This window comes from Balaenoptera ricei, chromosome 1 (assembly GCF_028023285.1).
Source record: "Balaenoptera ricei isolate mBalRic1 chromosome 1, mBalRic1.hap2, whole genome shotgun sequence".
Lineage (NCBI taxonomy): Eukaryota > Metazoa > Chordata > Mammalia > Artiodactyla > Balaenopteridae > Balaenoptera > Balaenoptera ricei.
Genome location: NC_082639.1, coordinates 82933119 through 82954398, shown reverse-complemented (window position 1 = coordinate 82954398; position 21280 = coordinate 82933119). Strand labels below are relative to the sequence as shown.

The 21280-nt window shown below is 45.3% G+C and overlaps 1 protein-coding gene across 1 annotated transcript in view; it reads left to right on the top strand.

Annotated features, from left to right (window-relative positions):
* Window positions 1-21280, top strand: part of ABCA4 (ATP binding cassette subfamily A member 4) — a 125544-nt gene that overhangs the window by 17798 nt on the left and 86466 nt on the right. Inside the window, exons 6-9 of the mRNA XM_059916005.1 lie at window positions 4009-4206; window positions 16665-16754; window positions 19059-19299; window positions 20315-20454. Of these exons, the coding sequence (XP_059771988.1) occupies window positions 4009-4206; window positions 16665-16754; window positions 19059-19299; window positions 20315-20454 (669 nt within the window). The remainder of the gene's footprint in view (window positions 1-4008; window positions 4207-16664; window positions 16755-19058; window positions 19300-20314; window positions 20455-21280) is intronic.

Sequence of the window (21280 nt, the reverse complement as noted above, 5' to 3'; positions counted from 1 at the left end):
AATTCGATGGGCAGGGGAGACCTTCCTGAGGAGGTGCTATTTGAGCAGATCTAACTGAAGAGAAGGCACCATGCAAATGCCTGTGAGAGGAGAGTTCCAGCCAAGAAAAAGGCAAAGCCAGGGTCTGAGTGTGCTGAGGTGACCTTCGAGGTCACAGAGCCCAATAACGGCTGCAAGTAGAAGCAGACCTCTGATTTCCTGGACCATTTCTTCCCAGTGGCAGGCGAACTCCTTCTATTCCCCCCAAATCGATTTTGTCTGTTTTCATAATCTCCTGTATTTATTCAGAGTGTTTTTACCACTAACATATGACTTTCACATCTGTTAGCGCCTGTGCTCCTCACATTAATCCCGAGATGGGTCAAACAGATGGGGAAACTGACGTGCCTGGTGATTGACTGACTTGTGCACAGCTGTAGAGCTAGAATTGTCCGAGCTGGCACGGAATCCAGGTCTTCTCGTTCCTAGTCCCGTGCTCGTTCAGTGGTTCTCAGGGTCCAAGACCAATAGCCTCAGCAAGGACTGGGAGTAAATTCTCAGGCCCCATCCCAGACTGACCAGCAGTCTCTGCTTTAACAAGCCCTCCAGGTGGTTCTGATGGCTCAGGGATGAGAACCACTGCTCTAGTTTGGGGCCTCATGGGCTCCTGGCCCAGCATCCTGGGGGTGTGGATTCCTAGTGTGATGAACATGGTGAGAACGCTTGATAAGCAGGGGCCTTAGCACAGACGCCCCGCCTGGCTCTCCTGGCCAGGACTGCACCTCCTCTAGACTCCAGGGGAGACGGAGACGTAAATAGAGAATTTCAGGGCCTGTGTCAGTCCTGAGGCAAAGGTCTGCACAGGGTGCTGTCTGAGCCCAGAGAAGGGAGGGGACCCACCTGCCTGGCTGAGATTGGCTCCTTTGAAGGGGGTTTTCAAGCTGGTTCCCAGCACAACAGTGGAGAAGCCCATACCTGCTTTTCTGGCTTCTCAGACCCTGAGGTTTTCACTGAAACTAGACAAGGGGAGCTGAGGTTCAGCCCTGAGGCAGAGTGTCAGGGCCCTTAGAACCCGGCACCCCCAGTGCCCAGGCTTGGCCACAGTGCGCTCCTGGGGCGGCCCTTGGGGTCAGGCCTGGCTGCCCGGCCCTGCTTGGCTCCCCTCCCATCCCAAGCCGGGGGCGGGGGGTGGGCAGCATCACTTGCTCACTTTCCCCTTTGCTTTCTCTTCAGCTCATAAAACTCAAGTCCTGGAAATGCCTGTGATGACTTCCAGTTGGTAATAAAAGGGAGATGGAGATAAGGGCAGGAATTTAGGGGAAATTTCTTTCCAGTTCCTCACCTACGTGACATTTGGGTTTCTAGTTGCTGTGCGGCTGGCATTAGGGCTGAGGCCTTTCATGTGGGGAGAAGACAGGGCCTGGGCCACTGGGGTGTGCCTTTATTTAGTGTTGCAGTTTCTGATTAGCTGATGCTTTCCTGATCAGCAAAACTCAGAGCTTAGGAAGGAGCCCAGCTCCTGCGCTCCAGAGGCCGGTCATGTGGACCCAGCTCCCTCCATGCCTCCGTGCCCACCCTGCTTCTTAGCCCGACTGCCTTGTGTGCCTTCCTCCTGATCTCTATCTCCGTCTCCTTGACAGAACTGTCCACGCGAATTTTCCTCCATGACAGTAGTGCTCTCTCTGTGCTGTCTGTAGGGTAGCCACTAGCCACGTGTGGCTGGTGGGCACTTGAGATGGGGCTAGTGCAGCTGAGGAACTGAATTTTTAAATGCGATTTAATTTTAATTATTTTAAATTTAAACAGCTACATGGGGCTTGCAGCTCTCTACCCGATCATCCTCATTATACATGGAATTTCGTTTTTTACCATTAGAACTGGATATCCCTCTGCCTAGTGTCTGAGCACAGCTCCAAAGGGAATAACATCATTTGGTCTCTCCCCATTGAGGGAATTATTAGGCAATTAAAGTAATACGGTTCTCTGGTCCATCCCTCATCACACCTCTCACCCCCAGCCGTGCAACCTCCTGAACATTCTTCCAGGCCCAGCTCAAGTGTTGCCTCCTCAGTGAAACAGTTCATAAACCCTCCCTTCTTTGTCCTGCGCCCTCCCCCTTCCCTAATCGACAAAGAGCTAACGGGTAATGGTTAAGCACAAGCTGTGTGTTCAAATCTCAGCAAGGTCACAAGGTTCACTGCAAGTTAATAAGCAATCTGTCTCTTCATTGGTAAAATGGAGATAATAAAAGTACCTACCATATACGGTGGTTGTGGGGGTTAAAAGAATTAATATCCGTGAAGCAATTAGAATAGTGCATGGCACATAATAAACACTCAATAAATACCAGCTACTTTTACTAGCAATTCTCAACACTCCCTCTTCTGCACTCTGGTTTCACGACGTTCAGTCTAGCACCTCCTGCTGTTTAAATGCCTGCATTTCCAGCTAGCCTGGAAACTAGCCTAGCTAGTTTTGGGGAGGGCAGAAAATTCATCTTATTCTTGTTGTATCCCCAGTAACTCTCCTAGTCCCTGCAGAATGGGAACGCAGTGAATGAGCATTGAATGAATGAGTTGCATTTTCATGGTGTCCCAGCTTTCTCCCTCGCCTGTTGTGTAACCTTCTCAAGTCACCTAACCCCTTTTCCATCACTTCCCTCCTCTGGAATATTAGAGGTTTGGACTCTAATGAGCTCATTAATTCCCTCCACCTCAAAATGTTTCAGACTCTGGGAATAGAGTTGGGGTGAGGTTTTGCCCGGAGATGAGAAGTAAGGTATGGACAAAACAGGAAGGCTCTGTTGGAATATGCACCCAGTTACAGGCCCCTGAGATCCACGGAGTCCACACCCACTCAGCACCAGCTGTGACCTGGGCCTCATTTGGGGACTGGGCTTCTGTGTGTGGTCTGGACAGTTTCCATACAGGGGGCAACAGAGACCCACCTGCTCCGTTCTCCAGCCCAGAGGATTGTGTAGAAGGCATGGGACTGTGGAGGCCAGGGAAGTTCATGAACCTGTTCTATTTATGGTATTTAGGGTTTTGTCCACTACTGGGAGTCCAGGACTCCAGGAGGCCAGTTACTGTGCTGGGTGGACAAGGGTCCCTGGCCAGGGTTGAGGCCTCCTTGGCCTCTGGAGGCCATCATGGGGATTGTGCTCCACAGGAGCTTCCGGATGTGGGAGCTCCAGGGGTTAGCATCGTCAGATAAACTACAGGGTGCCTGGTTAAATTTGAATTTTAGGTAAACAACAAACAGTTTTTCAGCATGAGGATGTCCCATTTGGACTCTGTTTGGGACATAACTTGTACCAAAAATTGTTCACTGTTTATCTGAAATTCAAATTTAACTGGGCGTGCAGTATTTTTATTTGTTAAATCTGGTGAGACAGGAAGGCAGGGGTGGTCATCCACCATCACTCCAAATGCATTCTAGCCAGTCCCCCACCTCAGCTTCAGGAAGTAGTTCCTGATGGTACCTTAGCATCATGTGCTAAGAAGGGATGGCTTAAATTGTAAAGTCTCTCTGCTAAAATGAGGCCTGGGAATATATTCGTTTTCTATGGCTGCTATAACAAATTACCACAAACTTAGTGGCTTAAAACAATACAAATTTATTATTTTATGGCTCTAGAGGTCAGAATCTTTAAAGTCAAGGAGCCAGCAGTGCTGTGCTCCTTACTGAGGGAAGTAGAGGAAAATTCATTTTCTTGCCTCTAGAGACTGTCTACTTTCCTCGGCTGGTGGCCTCCCTTCATCTTCAAGGCAGACATTGTTTCTTCTGCTTCCCTCTTCCACATTTAAAGGACCCTTGTTATTACATTAGGCTCACCCAGGTAATCCAAAATAATCTCCTTATTTTAAATTCAGCTGATTAGCAACTTTAGTTTCATCTGCAAGCTTAATTCCCCTTGCCGTGCCACATAACGTATTCACAGGTTCTGTGGGTTAGGACATGGACATCTTTGGGCGGGCCAGTCTTCCTCTGCGACAGGGAGGTTTCCAGTGTTGCTTTTCCTTTCTGCAGTTTGCTCATGGAGTCCCAGACCTAGTGCTGAAGGACATCGCCTGCAGTGAGGCCCTCCTGGAGCGCTTCCTCATCTTCCCCCAGCGCCGTGCGGTGCACACGGTGCATGATGCGTTGTGCTCCCTCTCCCAGGGCACCCTACAATGGATGGAAGACACCCTGTACGCCAACGTGGACTTCTTCAAGCTCTTCCATGTGGTAAGGGAGGTATCCAGCTGCCCGCCCCTTGGGGGGTAATTCCTGGAGGCAGTAGGGCCTGGTGGCAGGCCATCGGGGACTCACAAATTGACAGTCAGGGAAGGCACGAACCTGGTGTTCCAGACATTCCTTGTTCAAGACAAGACAAGACAGGCTCCAAAGGCCCGGGAATCAACTGATAGTATTTCCAGAGCCGTGGCCCAGACATCCAGGAGTCACCGTTAGGATCACCATTAGATATGTGCTGTGGCAGGTCTGGGTCCCCCCCCCAGATGTGGGATAAGCCCTCTTCACCACCTCTGGCAGTGTGGAAAGGAGGAGCTAGGTGATCGTGGAAAAATTGTTAACCTTTCCTGGCCCCATCACTCATCTACAAAACAAATATAATACTTTGTAGATACATTAAAAATACATGCAAAGCATTTAATAAATTTCAGTAAATGAGAGCTTCACATTCCCTTCTCTGGGTCTGCTCTTGACCCCAAACTTTACTGTTTCTGGATTAAAAAAACAACAACAACAAAGCAAGAGAAAATGTCATAGAAAATTTCCAAAAATTTGGAAAGCCTGACCTAGCTCAGCACTGTGTTCAGAAGTGCATCCCAGACAGACTTCTTGGGATCCAGTCATATCTTCTCTTTTGCTAGAAGGGTAAGATGAGAGGGAATTATATAAAGGAGGCATCAAGCATTGGTTCTCGTACTTCAGAGTGTAGGAAAATCATCAAGGAAGCCGGTAAAAGATGCAAGTTCCACATTCCCACCCCCAGAGACTGATTCAGGAGACCTGGGCTAGGCCAGAATCTGACCTGTTACCTTAGGTGATTCTGATGGAGGTCATCGTAGGCCACGCTTTAAGAAACACTCAAAATTAGAATTAGAATTTTCTAGCATTGAATTGTGTTTTCTCTTTTGCCTACGTTTTAATTTCTGGAACTATGTTTCGGAGAGTGTCAATCAGTGAGAACATGGCAGAGGAATTTGTGTTTTGTCTTTTTACATTTGCTCTCTCAAGTCCCAGGAAACTTGCTCTAGCCTTGCCTTCAAAAGCAAGGTGAAGGCTTTTAAAAACAAAACAAAATAAAACAAGACCCCACAGTTTCTGGCAGGGTTCGCACCTCATCCCTTTCAGTGTGACTTTTCCTTGGAATGTTACTCCATAATTTCCCCAGCTCATCGGGGGGCCTCCAGGATGGGTAAGAGGGGTCAGATCTATGGATGCCACCAGCCCTGAGAGACAAGGGCCCCAGAGAAGGTCTCTGCAGGGAGATTAAAAAGCCATGCAGTTCAAACTTCTCTGTCCGAAGTTCCATGAGGAACCCGATTTTAGACACACTTCTTAGCTTGTTTTCAGAATCAGACAGGAGAGTGAGTAGGTGATAAAAATCCTTATTCTGAGCGGCTGAACCCCCACCCCCAGCACAGTGGGAGCCCAGTGCCTGCGTTTGCAGAGCTGTGGGAGCTTCCCTGGGTGCCTGGGATAGTGCAATCCTCTGGTCACTAGAAAACGGGCAGGGTCCTGCCTCTCTTTTTGCAGCACCTTGGCCACTGGTATAGTACATGTACCTTTGGGGCATGAGGACAGCCTGGATAATAGCAGGAGAAAGGGGAACCTGGGCAAAACTTTTCATTAGGGTCTGAACCCATACCTCAGGCTACTGGCTTCAGGATGTTTATTTATCAGATAAGAAAGACTAGACTGTCTTTCCTGCTGCCCTTACATGCTGCTCTGGCAAGTGTTAGAGTTCAGAAACCAGAGAATTTTGGCCAGTCACCCTCACCAACCCGAGATGGACCCTAGGTACTCGCCCGTGTCCATGCACTTAAACCTGAATTGGGCCAGGCACTGTGCTGAGGCCAAGGGCCCAAACATGGCTTTCATGCCCTCACTGAATTCCCAGTTACCCTGAGACAGACAAACAGGCCATGTCACAGCACTGAGGCTTAGGACATTTGGCCCCTAGAGCAGTGGTACCCAGGCCTGGTTGCACACCGAGTCACCTGGGGAGCTTTTAAAAACTACAAGTGCCCCCCCCCCCACCTTCATCCCATAGATTCTGATTAGTTGCCTTTAGCATTTTTAAAAGCTTCCCAGATCATTCTAATGTCCAGCCAGGGCTGAGAATCACTGACCTACAACATAGGAGTTTGATTTACAGTCTCAATTTCTGTAGAGCAAGCCCAATAATAGTAGTCGTACCCAAATGCCCCTAAGGCTTCGAAGTACTTTCATTTGATCACCCCTGACGCCAGGATGCTATGCAGATGCATCCTGCCTGCTGTCCTCCTAACGAAGCCGCTGAGCGACCCCAGAGACTGCCAAGAGGAGCAAGTTGTGGCAGGAGACAGGCTTAGCCAGGAGATAGTGCTGCCCCTACCCACCATCTTTCTGTTCCTGCTGGTCTCTGTGTGGGAAGACCTAACCAAGACAGGACACATCGGCTCCAAGCAAAGAGGACAAACGCCCTATGTGGTGCCCTTGAAATGGGCTTTTCCAGCTGACAAATGGACTGAGTGGCTACACATTCTTTTTTTAATTACTAAGAAGGAAACCTAAAAGCAATTGCAGGCAGTAAGATGGGATTTTTCTTCCTGTACCCGTCCTATTGTGTTTTTAGTAAAATAGCCCTGAGGCGGGCACAGAAAGGCTCAGGGCAGAGCCTCCGACCCTCTCAGAGGGGCTTGGGCCAGGCAGGAGGCAGGGGCAGGGGCCTCTCTGGGACGAGTCTGCTGTTGCAGCTGGTTGGCGAGCAGCCATGCTTAGGTCCAGCGCCCGGAATGCTGTGCCTTCTGTTCTCCTGGGCTGTTTCTCACGCACACGTACACCAGCGTATAAATAAGGTTTTAGTAAATGCCAAGTTGGTGCTCACTAACAAAGAGAGAGGCCATCTCAGCAAACCACCGCACGGCTCCTGCCTCTGTTGTGTCAGGACCTGGGCGTGTGGGTGGAAGTGTAACCTCCAAACCTAGACCTTGGAGCCAAGAGACTCAGAGAGGGGCGTTGGGGACTCAGCACCAACTGGGGCCAGCTGTGTTTTTCCTCAGCCCCTTGGAGATCAGAAGTGAGTGTTGTCATCCTCCAATAATCCAAATGCAGTACCCTCGCCTTACTCCACCCCACCCATCCCCATATGTACGCTCGCGCCTGCGTGCCTACACATGCACGTGCACACACACTGGATGGCCAGTGACCTAGGTGGGCTGGGACGAAAACAGCAGCCAGCTGGCTGGATTTTCTCCAAGGAGGTTTAGCCCCTCTTGGTTTCACCTGGGTTGAGACAGTTTGAAAGAGCTTGTCTTCTCCTGTGGCCTTTTTGGGCTTAACGCCCCCAGCTTGAAACCCCAGAGCTCAGACCTGGGTCCAAGGTACGGTGACTGCCAACACTACCTGAAACGTTTCACACCTCATAAAAAATGGTGTGTCAGTTTCGGGTGAGGGGTTGGGCCATTTCCCATCTGATTTGGCCCAGGGCGTGCGTGTCCCTCCCCCTCCTCCCCCTCCTCCCTCTGCAATCCTTCCTGTTTTCTCTCCGACTCTGGTGCACAGCTTTGAAATCTTGCTGAGAAGCGAATCTGTCCCCTCGGCTCTGCATGTTTATTTGTGGAAGTTCGGCGGGGAACTGAGGAGGTGCCAAGACCTGCCACATTGCTGGGAAATCTGTGTTCCCTCCCTTCCCCCTTCTCAGTGGATGTTGATAGAGGAAATTTGGCCTCCCCGGCATTTTGGCCCATGGTTTTCCCCTTTGCAGTTGCTTCCAGTGTGACATGATTCAGCTTTCTTTCCTTTCCCTCAACTGCTACTCAGTCAAGGTTTTTACTTTTCTGACTTCATTTTCCCCGTGTCTTTGTGACTATGGGGTGGCTGAACACTGAGTTCCGCAGAAGAAAGGCCGGTCTTGGGGGTGCTTGCTGCATGCTCTTTTCAGTGTCCCGCTTTGTTCTTGGCTCTGCTCCCTAAATTCCTGAATCATTGGGAATAAATGTGGGTGGAGTGCCCCTGCCCAGTGTGAGCTGGCCATGGTTTCTGCTCTCTTGGATCATTCGTTGCAGTTTGTTAAATTTCAACTATGCGTTTCAGTTTTCAGGTGATACTGCTGCGTCAAAATTCTCTGGAAAGGCCCCATGTCTCCAGGATTTTACCATGAGGTCCCATTAATGACTTAATTTCATGATCTCTCTCCCTTCTGATTTCTGAATCTTTGGACTGTCAACTTTCTCCCATTTCTGTGTGGGGGGTTTAGGGAGGGAAGAGGAGAAAGGAGTGGTATCCAGTGCCAGCAGTGTGGAGGGAGGTGCAGCAGGGCTGCTGAGCGAAAGCAAAACCAAGTCAGCAAATAGGATTTTTTTGTTTTTTGAAAATTATTAAGCCACAGCAAGTATAGTTGATTTACAGCATTAGTATTTGTTCTTCCTACATCTACAAAATTATGTGTCTATTATATTTCAAAATTTTGGCGAACTGATTTTGATAAGGAAGAAATAAAAAGGAAATAGAAGAGAGGAACATTAATGTACATTAAATATATATTAGGCCCATGGGCTTGATTGCCATTCGCCTGCCTTGGTTTCTTTTAGACTCCAGGCATGAGTAGGCTAGGGCTTATTTTCATGCCAGATCAGATGCTGTTTTATGAATTTAAAAAGAAAAAAAGACTGAGAGGTCAATACTAAAGTCACTTAGAACACAAACAGGCCCCTACAAAGACTGCTTTTAGGATAATGGGTCCTGGGGTTCTGGCCTTTATTCAGTAGCTGTAGATTGAGCACCAACATGTTAGGCATCCGGTTTTCTCCAAGGTAAACTGGTTTAAAGAAGGATTTTGGCCTCTGACATTTCTTATCTCTCCAGAACAGTAGTTCTTAATCTTTTTATGGATTAGAACTGCCTTTGAGAACCTGACAACAGCTCTAAACCTTTTCCCTAGAGAAACGTAAGTTCACACAGACACACAGAGGGTGGGACTCTTGGAGCCTCTGAAGTCAGACCCCAAGTTAAGAGCTTTTGCGTTAAAATTTCTTTCCTACTTACCATTAATATATGTCCTTTCCTAAAGGCTCTCAATATAGCCACAGATTCTTCCTTAACTCTCCTTATGAAGTAATCAGCTTCTCCCCTGAGCACAGGACCCAGTAGTGAGAGGCCCAGAGGGTGGGCAGCCAGCTGGGGCCCACAGAGATCTCCTGGTGGTCAGGGACTGGGTCCTGGCTCTGCACTGGCTCCTTTCTTGCTGTCATTGAAAAGGAACTCAGCCTCTCCATCTGTAAACTTGAGATCGCAAAACCTATTCCATGTATCTCATGGGATCCAGTGGTGAAATTCACATTAGAGAAGAGTTGGAAAAGTGCTTTGAAACAAAAAGCATTTTTGCTCTTTCAGAAACAAGAATGCAGCTGCTTTGTGGAGGGCCCCACTGTGCCCCGCCCCCATTGCTCCACTCCCAGAAGCGTCCTCCTCAAACACTTAGATGGGACATTCTCCTTCCTCCGACCCTCAGACTAGGAAGAGGTCTATCTCATGGGGTCGCCTTTTGACTTCCCATAGATTCCAAAACCAGTTTTGCTTTCATCAACCACACATACCAAGACTGAAGTCACCTCAGAGAGAAAAAGGCCCAGTTTCTGTTGAGCCAAAAAAAGTCCCATAACTTGTCTGTTCAAGAGCCCACCCTCTCGTTCAGACTCTCTGCCCCCTCCAGTCCTGGGAAACAGCATGTCTCTGTGACCTCTCCCGGTAGAGACAGTTTGGCATTTCCCCCCTGCTCTGAGTGATTTAGTCTGAATTCTCCACTCCTGACGCATTTCCTGGTACTCAGGGTGTCCCCTCCTGGTCGCCCCCTCACCACTGAAGCTGGCTTCCTCTCTTTTCATCTGATGCTTCACAACTGTCAGGTTGCAGCAAACAGGCTTCAAATCTACATTCCTCCAGTTGCCTAGCAACAACTTCCCTACCGGATAAATCTGGATTTCCTGTAGCGGCCCACAATTAAACACAGTGGGCCCCTCACTGTCTGTCCACCGTTTCATCTGTTCTTCACCTCTGTCTGGGTGCTTCAAAGGCAGCAGCTCATCCCTTACTCCAGAGCCTTCCACCAGCTCCCGGAGGCCACATTATCCCTATAAAGACACTTTTAACCCAAGGCTACCTATTTACCCTTGTGTTAGACAGATCCTCAACTTAGAAATCAATACTGTTTTCCAGATGGCCTTCTTTGAATCAGAGAAAGTAAAACAAAACTTTCAACTCATAAAACATTCCTTTTGTGTGCTGGCAGAGTGACATCTGTTTGATTAACCCATTGGATCCAAAGCATCAGCAAGAATTGCTCAAACAAGACTTTTTTAGTAGCTAATATGCCTTATTCTGCTGTAGGAAAAAATATTACACAGTCCCAAAGGACAGACATGTATCTTGTCCCTTGGGAACCCAGAGACCTCATGTAGCCAGAATCTTCTTGGCTACTGTCTAGGACCTTGTATCCATTTCTTAAGTACTGGATCAAGGCCCAGGGACCCCTCAAATCAACCATAGCTGATGGGAGATGATAGAGACATACCTTTTCAAGAGCCCTATTTGTATATCCAATTTTCCTTCCTGACAAGGTCTAATCAGACCTTGAACTTGGGTTGGCAGTGCTGAGGCCAGTCGTGACATGGAAGGGTTACTTGTTGTTTGGGAAATTAAGAGAACTTATTTGGCATAGGAAGCAGTGGTGTGTGTGTGTGTGTGTGTGTGTGTGTGTGTGTGCGTGCGTGTGTGTGAGTGATGATACTTGCCATTTTGGTCTGTGACCTTTTTTCCAGAAATGGTTTCACATTTCCATTCAAATAAATTTACAGTCCCTTCCGGTTCTTTTGGCAAGAACAGTCCATGCGAATTTGAATAGATAATGGGAGAGGGAGCCCTGGGAAATTTATTTTATAATTTATGGCAACATCAGTCAGACAATTGGTGACCAGATACGTATGAAGTGTTCCCTGGGGGGACGGGCACTGTTCTGAGATGTAGGTGGTATCTAAAACGAAAGTGTGAGTATAAGACCTTCATTATTTACCATCTCCACTGGAAAGAGCTAGGAAAGACATTGCAGCTATGGTACCCGGCACACAGCTGGAACTCAGTAAATATTTGTATAATGAATATTATTAAATTATTAACAAGACTGAAAAAGAAAATGCTAACCAGACACACAAATGCATCTCAAGCAGTTGTTCCTCCTGTTTCTTCTTCCCCAAATTTCTGGTCTTATTCTTATCTGGCTGTCTCTCCAGTCTCTCTTGCCATCTCTCCTTACATTCCTCCCTCCACCTGGAATTCCTGGTCCTCCCGTTCTGTCCACGAATACTGCCCTCATCCTTATGATCATCACCTTGTCTTCTTTCAAACATTAGCCAAGTGTCACCTTCGCCATCCCCAGGTGGAACTGACCACCCCCTTCCTGTAAGTCACCATCATACCTTGTAAAAACATCTCTCATGAAATGTAAAATCACAATAGACTCCGTCTCTTTTCCACTAGAGTATATTTATTTCCTCATTAAGTAATACAACACATATTTATGGAGCATTTACTGTGTACCATACCCTGAAGATATAAAAACAAAATAAAGCCTATTCTTATGCTTAATGAGTTTACAGTGTAGTAGAAAGACAAATATCTTAAAAAATAATAGCAAACCAATATAAAAGTGATAAATAAATGCACTGAAGATTATAGAAGCAGCTAGGAGGGGCATCTACCCCATGGATAAGGAGGGCAGGAAGAGCATGACGGTGGGGGAAGGAAGGCTTTCTGGAGAAGGTGAGGTGGTTTCACATGAGTTGACTATGGCCAGTAGGGGTAAGGTGAGGATGGGGTGGAATGGGGTAGGTTGGCTGTCTTATCTATTAGGCCCTAAAATGATAGGCGTAGTACCTAAGGGAAAAAGGGTTTTCAGAGGCCTACAAGAATGTTTAAGAATTGAAAATTTAAAATTATGGCTCTGAAATACAAAGAAAAAGCTTTAGAATTAAAATTAATAAACATTAAATTGAATGTTTAAGAAAGGTAATATTATTCAACTTTTTGGTTAAATTTAATATTCATGAAATTTTAAACTAAAAAAACTGTTTTATAGTTCAGGTTTTCTACCTTTACAAACATTCCTAAGTATTTGCAATGATTGCTGAGAAATTGTACCAGATCATTCATTTAATGAGTTAGTCAAGGTCAAATAATTTCAAAAGCAAAATTAAGAACCTTAAAAAATTATCTATCTACCTACCTATCTATATCAATATATAGATATAGGTACATATAGCTATAGATAGAGACACAGGTGCTTTTAATGTGTTGAATTTGAGGCAGGATGGAGTTTTAAGGCCAGAGTGTGCCTAGAGCCTATGGAGATGAAGGAGAGGGGATGGAAAGAAGATGTCCACTTAGGCAAAACATAGGCATGGATAATCTCCAGCCCACAGTCAAGTGAGGAAAGCAGACAACAAACTCACAAAGATGAGAAAGTAATTAAAGGCGATAGGAGCTGTGACTGATTGATTGCTGTCCAATCTCTCTGGACACATGAGTGTGACAGTTGCTTATTTTCTGTGCCTCTGGGTTTCTAGTCCCTCTAGGTACCTCCCATTGTCTAGGACCCTGGTTGTTTTTCTCTGCACAGCTTCTCTAGACTCCATTCCTTGATTCCAGCTTCTTCCTAAGGTGGTCTTTCAGATATCTCTTTGCTCCCCTCTCTGCAATCTGAAGGCTCATCCTGCTCCAAACTCAGACCCAACACCAGCTCCTAAGTCACCAGGCTGGGGATTTTGACAATGGGATGGGAATGGGGAAGCATCAGTGATGACACTCAGGCTTTCAGCTCTGGTGAGTGGGCAGGAGGCAGTGCCACCAATTGAGGAAGGGCATCCAGGAACAGAAGCTGGTTTGGGAGAAGATGATGTGATCAGTTTAGGACAAGTTGGAGTTATGCAAATGTCCAACAGACAATTGAGGGATGGAGATGCAGATTTAGAAGTCATCGACAAAAAAGTAGCAGATTAAATGAGAGAGGGAATGAAAAAACCCAGAGAGAGTGTACAGAATGAGAAGAGTGAGGGTGTGGAGGTGGAGAATCTCAGCATATAAGGGGAAAGTGGAGGCTGAAGAGCTTGTGGGAAAGGCAGGGAGGGAACAGAGAAAACCAGGTGAGATGAGTGTCATGAAGGTAAAGAACATGACCAAAAGTGTCAAGAGCAGAGAGGTCTGAACAGACAAGAACCAAAAGCATCCATTAGACTTTAAAACTGGAAATTCTAGTGAGAGCATCTTAGTAGGATGATGCGGGTGGAAGACTGGGAAGTGTTGGTGAGGAAATGAATCACTGAATGTGAACTGTTCTTCCAAGAAGTGTGGGAATAAGGGGTGGAGGAGGGAAGACCCTCCCGCAAGTAAGAGAGAATTCTTCCTGCCTTACTGGCTTTGATATGGGACATTGATGTTTTTTTCTGCCTTTGGACTCAAACTGAAACACCAACTCTTTGTGTGTCTCCAGCCTGCCAACTCACCCTGCAGATCTTGGGATATGCCAGCTTCCATAATTGCATGAGCCAATTTCTTATAATAAATCTCTTCCTATTTATATACATCCTATTGGATCTGTTTCTCTGGGGAACCCTAACTAATACACTGCCCTTAATGAGCATACCATTTCATGGAGTATCAGGCATAGAAACATTTATAGTCAATCTGCTTCTTGCTAGAATATAAGTATTCATTCATTCATCATATTCAATATGTGCCTGAATGTCTACTATGTGCCTAGCACACAGACACAGTTCTTGTCTATATGGAGCTTAGAATCTAATAAGAGAGACAGATAACACATAAACAGTAGAATAATTACCAGTGGTGAAGAGTACAAGGAAGGAAAAAAGGAGGACACCTTAAAAGAACATAACAGGGCAAGGGCAAGCAAAGAAGCATAGATAAAGAAGTATCATCTAACTCTACCGTGGGGACGCTGTCTTTCACATAGATAGTGGTATCAGGACTGAGACTTGAAGAATGAAGAAAACTTTACCAGGCAGAGAAGGCGGGGAGGGGGAACAATGTGCAGAGCCAGGAGGCATGAGAAAGGGACCAACACGTTAGGGAATGTAGAATGAAGTCTGGATGCCGGAAGAGAAGCAAGAGAGAAGGCTAGAGAGGGAGCCAAGCACCAGCTCACGAGAGGCCAGGTGTGTCCAGCATGGGTATTGACCTTCTCTCCTGGAGGCACTAGGGAGCCATGGAGGATCTTTGTGCAGGAGAAGTGACATGATTGGATCGGGCTGTTGGGTAACTCAGGCTATAGTGTGGAGGGTACATTGGAAGGAAGGAGACTAGGGGCAAGGGGACAGGAAGAAGGCTGTTCTGATAGAATGTTCTGAGACAGAAGCAAGGAGAGCCTGAGCAAAGGCAGTCTAGCGAGGAAGGAAAAAAGAGAGGAGAGAATATTGACTTATTCGTTCATTCGTTCATTTATCCATTTATGCATGCAAAAATAAACTTTTTTAAAATTTTGAAATAGAAATAATTATAAAAGTAGAGAGAATAATATAATGAACCCCCATGTACCCATCACCCAGGTTCAACTATTATCAACATTTGGCTACTCCTGTTTCTTCTGTTCCTTTTTTTCCCTGAAATCTTTTAAAGCAAACCACAGACAACATTTCATCCTCACATACTTCCCTATGTATCTCTAACATAAAAACTTACTTGTTTTAACAAAACCACAGTGCTATGATCACACCCAACAAAATTAACATTAATTCCTCAATATTACCTAATACCCAGTTATGTTCACTTTCCCTCTGATCGTTACAGCTGGTTTGTTCAGATCAAAATCAAAATAAGGTCCACAATGGCATTTTAATTGATGTGTACCTTAGATCCCCTTTCATCTGTGACAGATCTTATTGGAGATAGCTAGGAGGGAGAGTCAACAGGACTGAGTGATATCTTGCCATTGGCACACATTTTTACCTGCTGGCTTTCTCCCTTCCTACCTGTTCTTCTCGGCAATTAAAGTGCTTTGCCCAACATACACTGAAGCTATTTTCGAGGAGTTTGAAAAGTAGACTATGGCAAGACCAAAGCCTAGGCCCAGTGTTAAGGTTAAGGAGAGAAGACTCTTCTCAGGGGTATAGTTTCAATGGTGGCTTTGCTGCTCCTTCCTCTAGAAAATTCTCCACCTGTCTGCTTTGTAGCTCTCATATGTAACAAAGCCTTTCATTATTACAGTTAGAAAGTAAGCCTGAAATGTTGATGCTCCAAGAGTGTACGTACACTTATTCTTCAGTTCAGAGTCAGAGAGAATACGAGGGCTCCTGCACCTACAGCCGGGAGGGAGAGAGGGGAGCAGGACCACAGCTAGAAATAGGAGGCTGGGCTGCTCAAAGCCTAACTCCACCTGCTTCTCTGCTCTGCCACAGCTAGATCAGTACACCCATCATTTAGGAGAGCCACACTGGCAAATAAAAAGGCAAGGCTTGTGGCTTGTGGTCCATAAATGCATGAATCAGAATTATATGTTGAGCTTGTTAAAATGAAGATCCACTCAAGGCCTACTCAAGATGCACACTTGAGTTTGAAAATCGCCATCTTAAAAGTTAGAATTCAGTCCTAAAAAACAGACTCGGTGATTCAATCATTTTTGAAACTGTAAAGAATGAAGTTATTCATTCAGGACTTGAACTTGATTTCCGGAAAACAAGGTGTTCACCTCAGGCTCTGGGACTTGGAGCCAGCAAGCTTGTGAACTTCCACGTTCCCCACCGCGGTGGAAAACGCACAAACAGCTCTGTGTTGCCGCGTGGGCCTGGGGTCACCAGAACACTGGCGTCACTTAGAGAATCTGCAAGGGAACTTCTCTCTCTTTAAGGCTGCCAGCCGCAGCTTTAAAAAGAAAGGTTCTGGAGTTGGCCGAATCTTCCGTAAGAGTGGTGCTGAACAGAGGAAGAGACACAACCTGTCTGGAAAGGACATAAAGGGACAACAATGACAAGGAAGCCCGAGGTGAACAGGTGGGCACCCTCTGCACGTGGCCTTCCTTTACACCCCAGCAGCTGTGCTCTGTCTTCCTGCCTCCAGGAGCCTTGTCTGGTGTTGCTAAACCAGCAATCAGAATCACTTTGGTGTATTTAATGTCACCATGAAACTATTTGTGATTGCCTAGCTCAGCAGGGCTGAGAATAAGAACCTTTGATTTTCTCGATTAGACAAAAGAAGTTTGTTTCTGAAAGCAATTTTTCAGAAGAGGTTCCGTGATCAAAAAGAAGGGAGGAAATGTTTTTCAAGCATACAGGAGATCAGATAGCACCCATGTATATATGTAGAACTATATATATATATATATATATATATATATATATATATATATATATATATATATATATATATATATATACTATATTTTTTAAAATATTTGTTCCTATCAATTACAGCTTCCCAGACTCCTGGACAGCAGTTCTCAAGGTATCAATCTGAGATCCTGGGGAAGAATATTATCTGATATGTCGCCAAGAATTCAAGAAGTAAGTGGCTTGATGGTAGTAATATAATTTCATTATATCTTTCCACCATTTTATCACACTTATTATGTCAAATAATTTAATTGTACCTCAGACCTGTTCAAGGAGTAATATATTTGATCTTTCCATCTAGCAATTTCAAAATACCTGTTCATATCCTTAATTATCTGTGCTCCTGGGTCGGAGGCAGCAAGAAAGGAACTGTTCGTCTAATTTCACACCTAGAAAGAAATAACACTCTGTCTGGTGTAGCAGATTATCAGTGGACTGACAGCTGAATCTAAGTCTTTCCACTCTTTCTGATGTGATCCAATATTCTATTATGCTCTTAAAATCCACATAAATCTATACCATTAATAGTAATCGCATACACTTACACAGTGCTTACAGGTACTAAGTGTCTTACATACATATTACATACTCATTTCATCACAAAGATAGTGACTTTTTTGTGTTGTTTTGTAAAAGATGTGCACATATTAATCAAATGCCAAGCCATTGCCCATATATAAAATGATTCTCCACTCAACAGATGAGAGGTGCTGGGGTCATAATGATGAAGAGACAGATATGGTCACTGCCTTGTGAAATGTATAGTCCAACAGGGAAGAGAGATATGAAATGAACAATTATCTTCAAGTGTAATGAGTATTATGAAAGAGAGGCAAAAGGGGAAATATAATTTTCCCCAAACTTTTTTTCCCCTTCAGTATTCTCAGCTGACTTGGGCTTTGCCAACCTGGAAAACTGCATGGTTAGAATCTGTCCTCATAAAACTAAGCTCAGCCTGGGCAGAGTGCTGTGCAGGGAAAGTTAGAGAAGGGCCCAATATACTGATGGCCACCTGCTGCAGGGGGAGTCTCTGTTTAACATTCTTTTCTTCATAAGCATTTTAAAAATTCATATCAGTATAATAGGGTTGAAGTTGATAGAGAATTTTTTTTTAAATCTCCAAAACATATTAAAGCTCTTAATTCCATGTGGGAGTTGCAGAAGGTTTCTTGCCTGTCTAGATAGCAAGTCTAGCATTCGTGAACTGGGTTGAAGCAGATGGCCCAGTTTATGTTAACTGATACTAGACTATTTGACCCTGGAACAGCCCCTTCATCTCGGAGCGCTTTGAATAAATGAGCAACATAATAATGGTAATAACCCCTTACAAGACTGTCGTAAGACTTACTGTTGTTGAAGCAATTTGAGATTCCATCTTTATTATTGAAGCCTAGACTGTGATTATAGGCATGACTCAATATGTGGATTCTACATGGCGCTCAGCAGTTTCAGAGAGCAAGTGTTGGCATGTGGACAGAGAGGAGATGACAGGTAAACATCACTTATTGCAGTGGGAGAACTGTTTTCAGTCTCCCCTGTTTGAATCCTAATGGTTTTTTAAATCCCCAAGTGCCTTTGAGAATAAGTAACCAAGTGTGTTTTGGGAATAAAAGTAGCATGATTTTTATTTTGTATTTTCCTTTAAAGTCAAATGGTATTTATTATGGGAACTGAGACCCTGGCAACTCTGGCAGCCCTCAACTTAGTTCTCAGCATTTTAGATCTACCTTCAAAAAACGAGGCCACTGAGTGCCACCGGTACCAATATGGAGAGATGACCACCAGCCTCTTCTTAGTTTGGTGAAGAATTTAAAGAGAGTTTTCCCAAGAATGGAGACTTCATCTGTTCTATATTTGCTTAGATCTTAAAACATACATAAATACACACACACACACACACACACAAACACTAAAAGAAACCACAAGCCACACATTTCAGCGAAATGGAAGAGTTCACATTTGGTAAAGCTAAGCTAATAAGAAGATAATTTTCCAAATATAGAAAGCTAAATTCTAAACTATTTGGCCAAAGAAATTTGCCCTGACTTTGCCTTTCTAGGACAGAGCTACTCCTCTATTTTATTTCCCAGTTTTCCAGTAGCTCCATCTTGGTGGGATAACAGAACCTAAGAACTGACTGATAGAGAAATATTCTCTGTGTTTCCCCAAGGACACATTCCCAAGGAATTCAAACTAAATGGACTGGAAAAGAGAAATAATATTGAAATACTTTGGAGGTTAACTCTTTTATTTTCTTTAAGGCTCATGCTAGTTTCCTCCTGGGCCCTGAGTGGACGGCAGTAGAATTTATTTCACAGCTGGATTAAGGATTGCTAAGCATATATATGTTTTCTTTTAAACGTGGAAATCAAATGCCTATGCCAAGGTCTCCCCAAACTTTGGAGCTTTGACTTCCCAGTGGATTGTGACTCTGACTACCTTAGCATAACCTGAAGCCTTTGCCTTGCCTCTCAGTTCATCCACCGACCAAGTGTTCAAGACTTGCTGTGGGTGACCAGGCCACTCGTGCAGACTGGCGGTCCAGAGACCTTCACACAGCTGATGGGCACCCTGTCTGACCTCTTGTGTGGCTACCCAGAGGGAGGAGGCTCTCGGGTGTTCTCCTTCAACTGGTACGAAGACAATAACTATAAAGCCTTCCTGGGGATTGACTCCACGAGGAAAGATCCTATCTATTCTTATGACAAAAGAACAAGTAAGTTTTCTAAATCCTGCATATAAATTGGCTTCTGATGTTGGTTAAGCTGATGGGTTAACACTTCCAGGTGAAATTAATCCTGGGGTTGATTTTCCCCTGGTCTTGTTGAGGGGCCTTGGGCAAAGAGGTTTCTCCTTCCAGAGAGTCCACTTCCCCAAGTAGGAAGCGGGCAGTGCTCATAAAGAATTCTGGAAGTGAGCCATGGAAATGACTGAGACCCACTTGGAACGGGAACGGAAGGGACATTTCCCACTGATCTGATTGAACTAGGGTTACGTTCTAGAGGAAGAGAAAGATAAATGAGGAGGCAACCCAGAGTTGCAAGCAGAGCTGGGGTCAGAAGGGCTCTGGAGAGTAAACATAGCTGTGGGATGTTTTTACAAACACAATGTAGTGAAAATCCGTGTGTGTAGTACTGAATTACGTTCCAAATGGCAAGTTGCTGGCAAGTTATCTTTCCCACCTTTCACTATTTTTTTTGGCTCCTGTGGGGTAAAGGAGGGTGGGGTGTGGATGAAATGCAGCTGGGCAACCCTCTAGTTAAAAATTGAAAAGCAGCAGCAAGGCACACACCAAAAGCAGCTGGGCCCTAAGACAGCCACACACAACAGAGAAGTTAAGCAGCTAATTGAAAGGAAATTATTGGGACTAAAGCTGAGATTGCAAGGGGAGGCCTTGTTTGGCCTCTCGGTTCCTTTCATCTGAGAATGGCCTCTGTTCCTTGCAATAATCATAAGCAGGCTTCTCAACCTTCCTCTAAAGCAGAAAAAAAACCACAGGGCAAGCCCCATCCTTTGTTTCTCTGATGAGGCCTTTATTGAGATGCAGTGTGGCATTTTTACTTACTAATGATGAGCTTGTTATTTGTGGGGTACAGCCTATTAATTTAGGTTATTTGTCAAATCCTCCAGCATACAGTTGAATGAGACATGTGATTTGAACACACTAATGACTATGTTTAGCTCTGAGCAACGGGGAGTTTCTATAAAATCTGTCCCTTCTCTCCTGACAGCAACCTTTTGTAATGTACTGATCCAGAGCCTGGAGTCAAACCCTCTAACCAAAATAGCCTGGAGGGCAGCAAAGCCTTTGCTGATGGGAAAAATCCTCTTTACTCCGGATTCCCCCGCAATACGCAGGATACTGAAGAACGTAAGGTCCCAGCTGGTCTTGTCCCTTCTGCCTTCTCCTCTGGCTACCCAGTAGAATGAGAGTGTGTGTGCATGCATGTGCGTGTGTGTGTGTGTGTGTGTGTGCGTGTGTGCGTGTGTGTCTGTATTTTTTTACTGTGCCCTCCTGGTGGTGAGCCTCATGTTTGCTTTTTGCTAAGTGGACTCTTGGTTCCTCCCCCATCCACAGACATCATTGGAAGGCTTTGCACCAATGCCCCTGCCTGGCCCTGCCCTCTCTATGCAGCCTACAATGAGATTTTCTTCCTCACTTCCTGAATTCTATCCCTAAGGGAAGAGTTCACAGTTCTCTGAAGCCTGGCTACTGAGAACAGACAAAGATAGGGAGGAAGGGAGGAAGAGCACTTGCTCACAGGGAGTCCAAATCCAGCTTTAATGAGGTTCTGAGACAATAGCATCATCAATATTATGAGTACCTCTGAGATACTAAGAAATAAGATTCTGTCAATCTGGGAGGCTGGGAAATAGCTGATTGTTCTGGGAAATATCAATCAACTGAGAAAATAAAGACACTTCCTTGAAAAGCCTTTCCTAAGTATTGAGGGTTCGTGACAGGAAAGGTACAACCAAGATTCTCTCTCACTTTTTCTCTCTCCATCCTTCTGCTGTCTCTGGCTGGTTTTAGGCCAACTCGACGTTTGAAGAGCTGGAGCGTTTCAGGAAGTTGGTCAAAGCCTGGGAAGAAGTAGGGCCCCAGATATGGTACTTCTTTGACAAGAGCATGCAGATGACCATGATCAGAGTACGGATGGCATTAGAGGTCGGGAGGCGGGGGGAGGAGAAAGGCC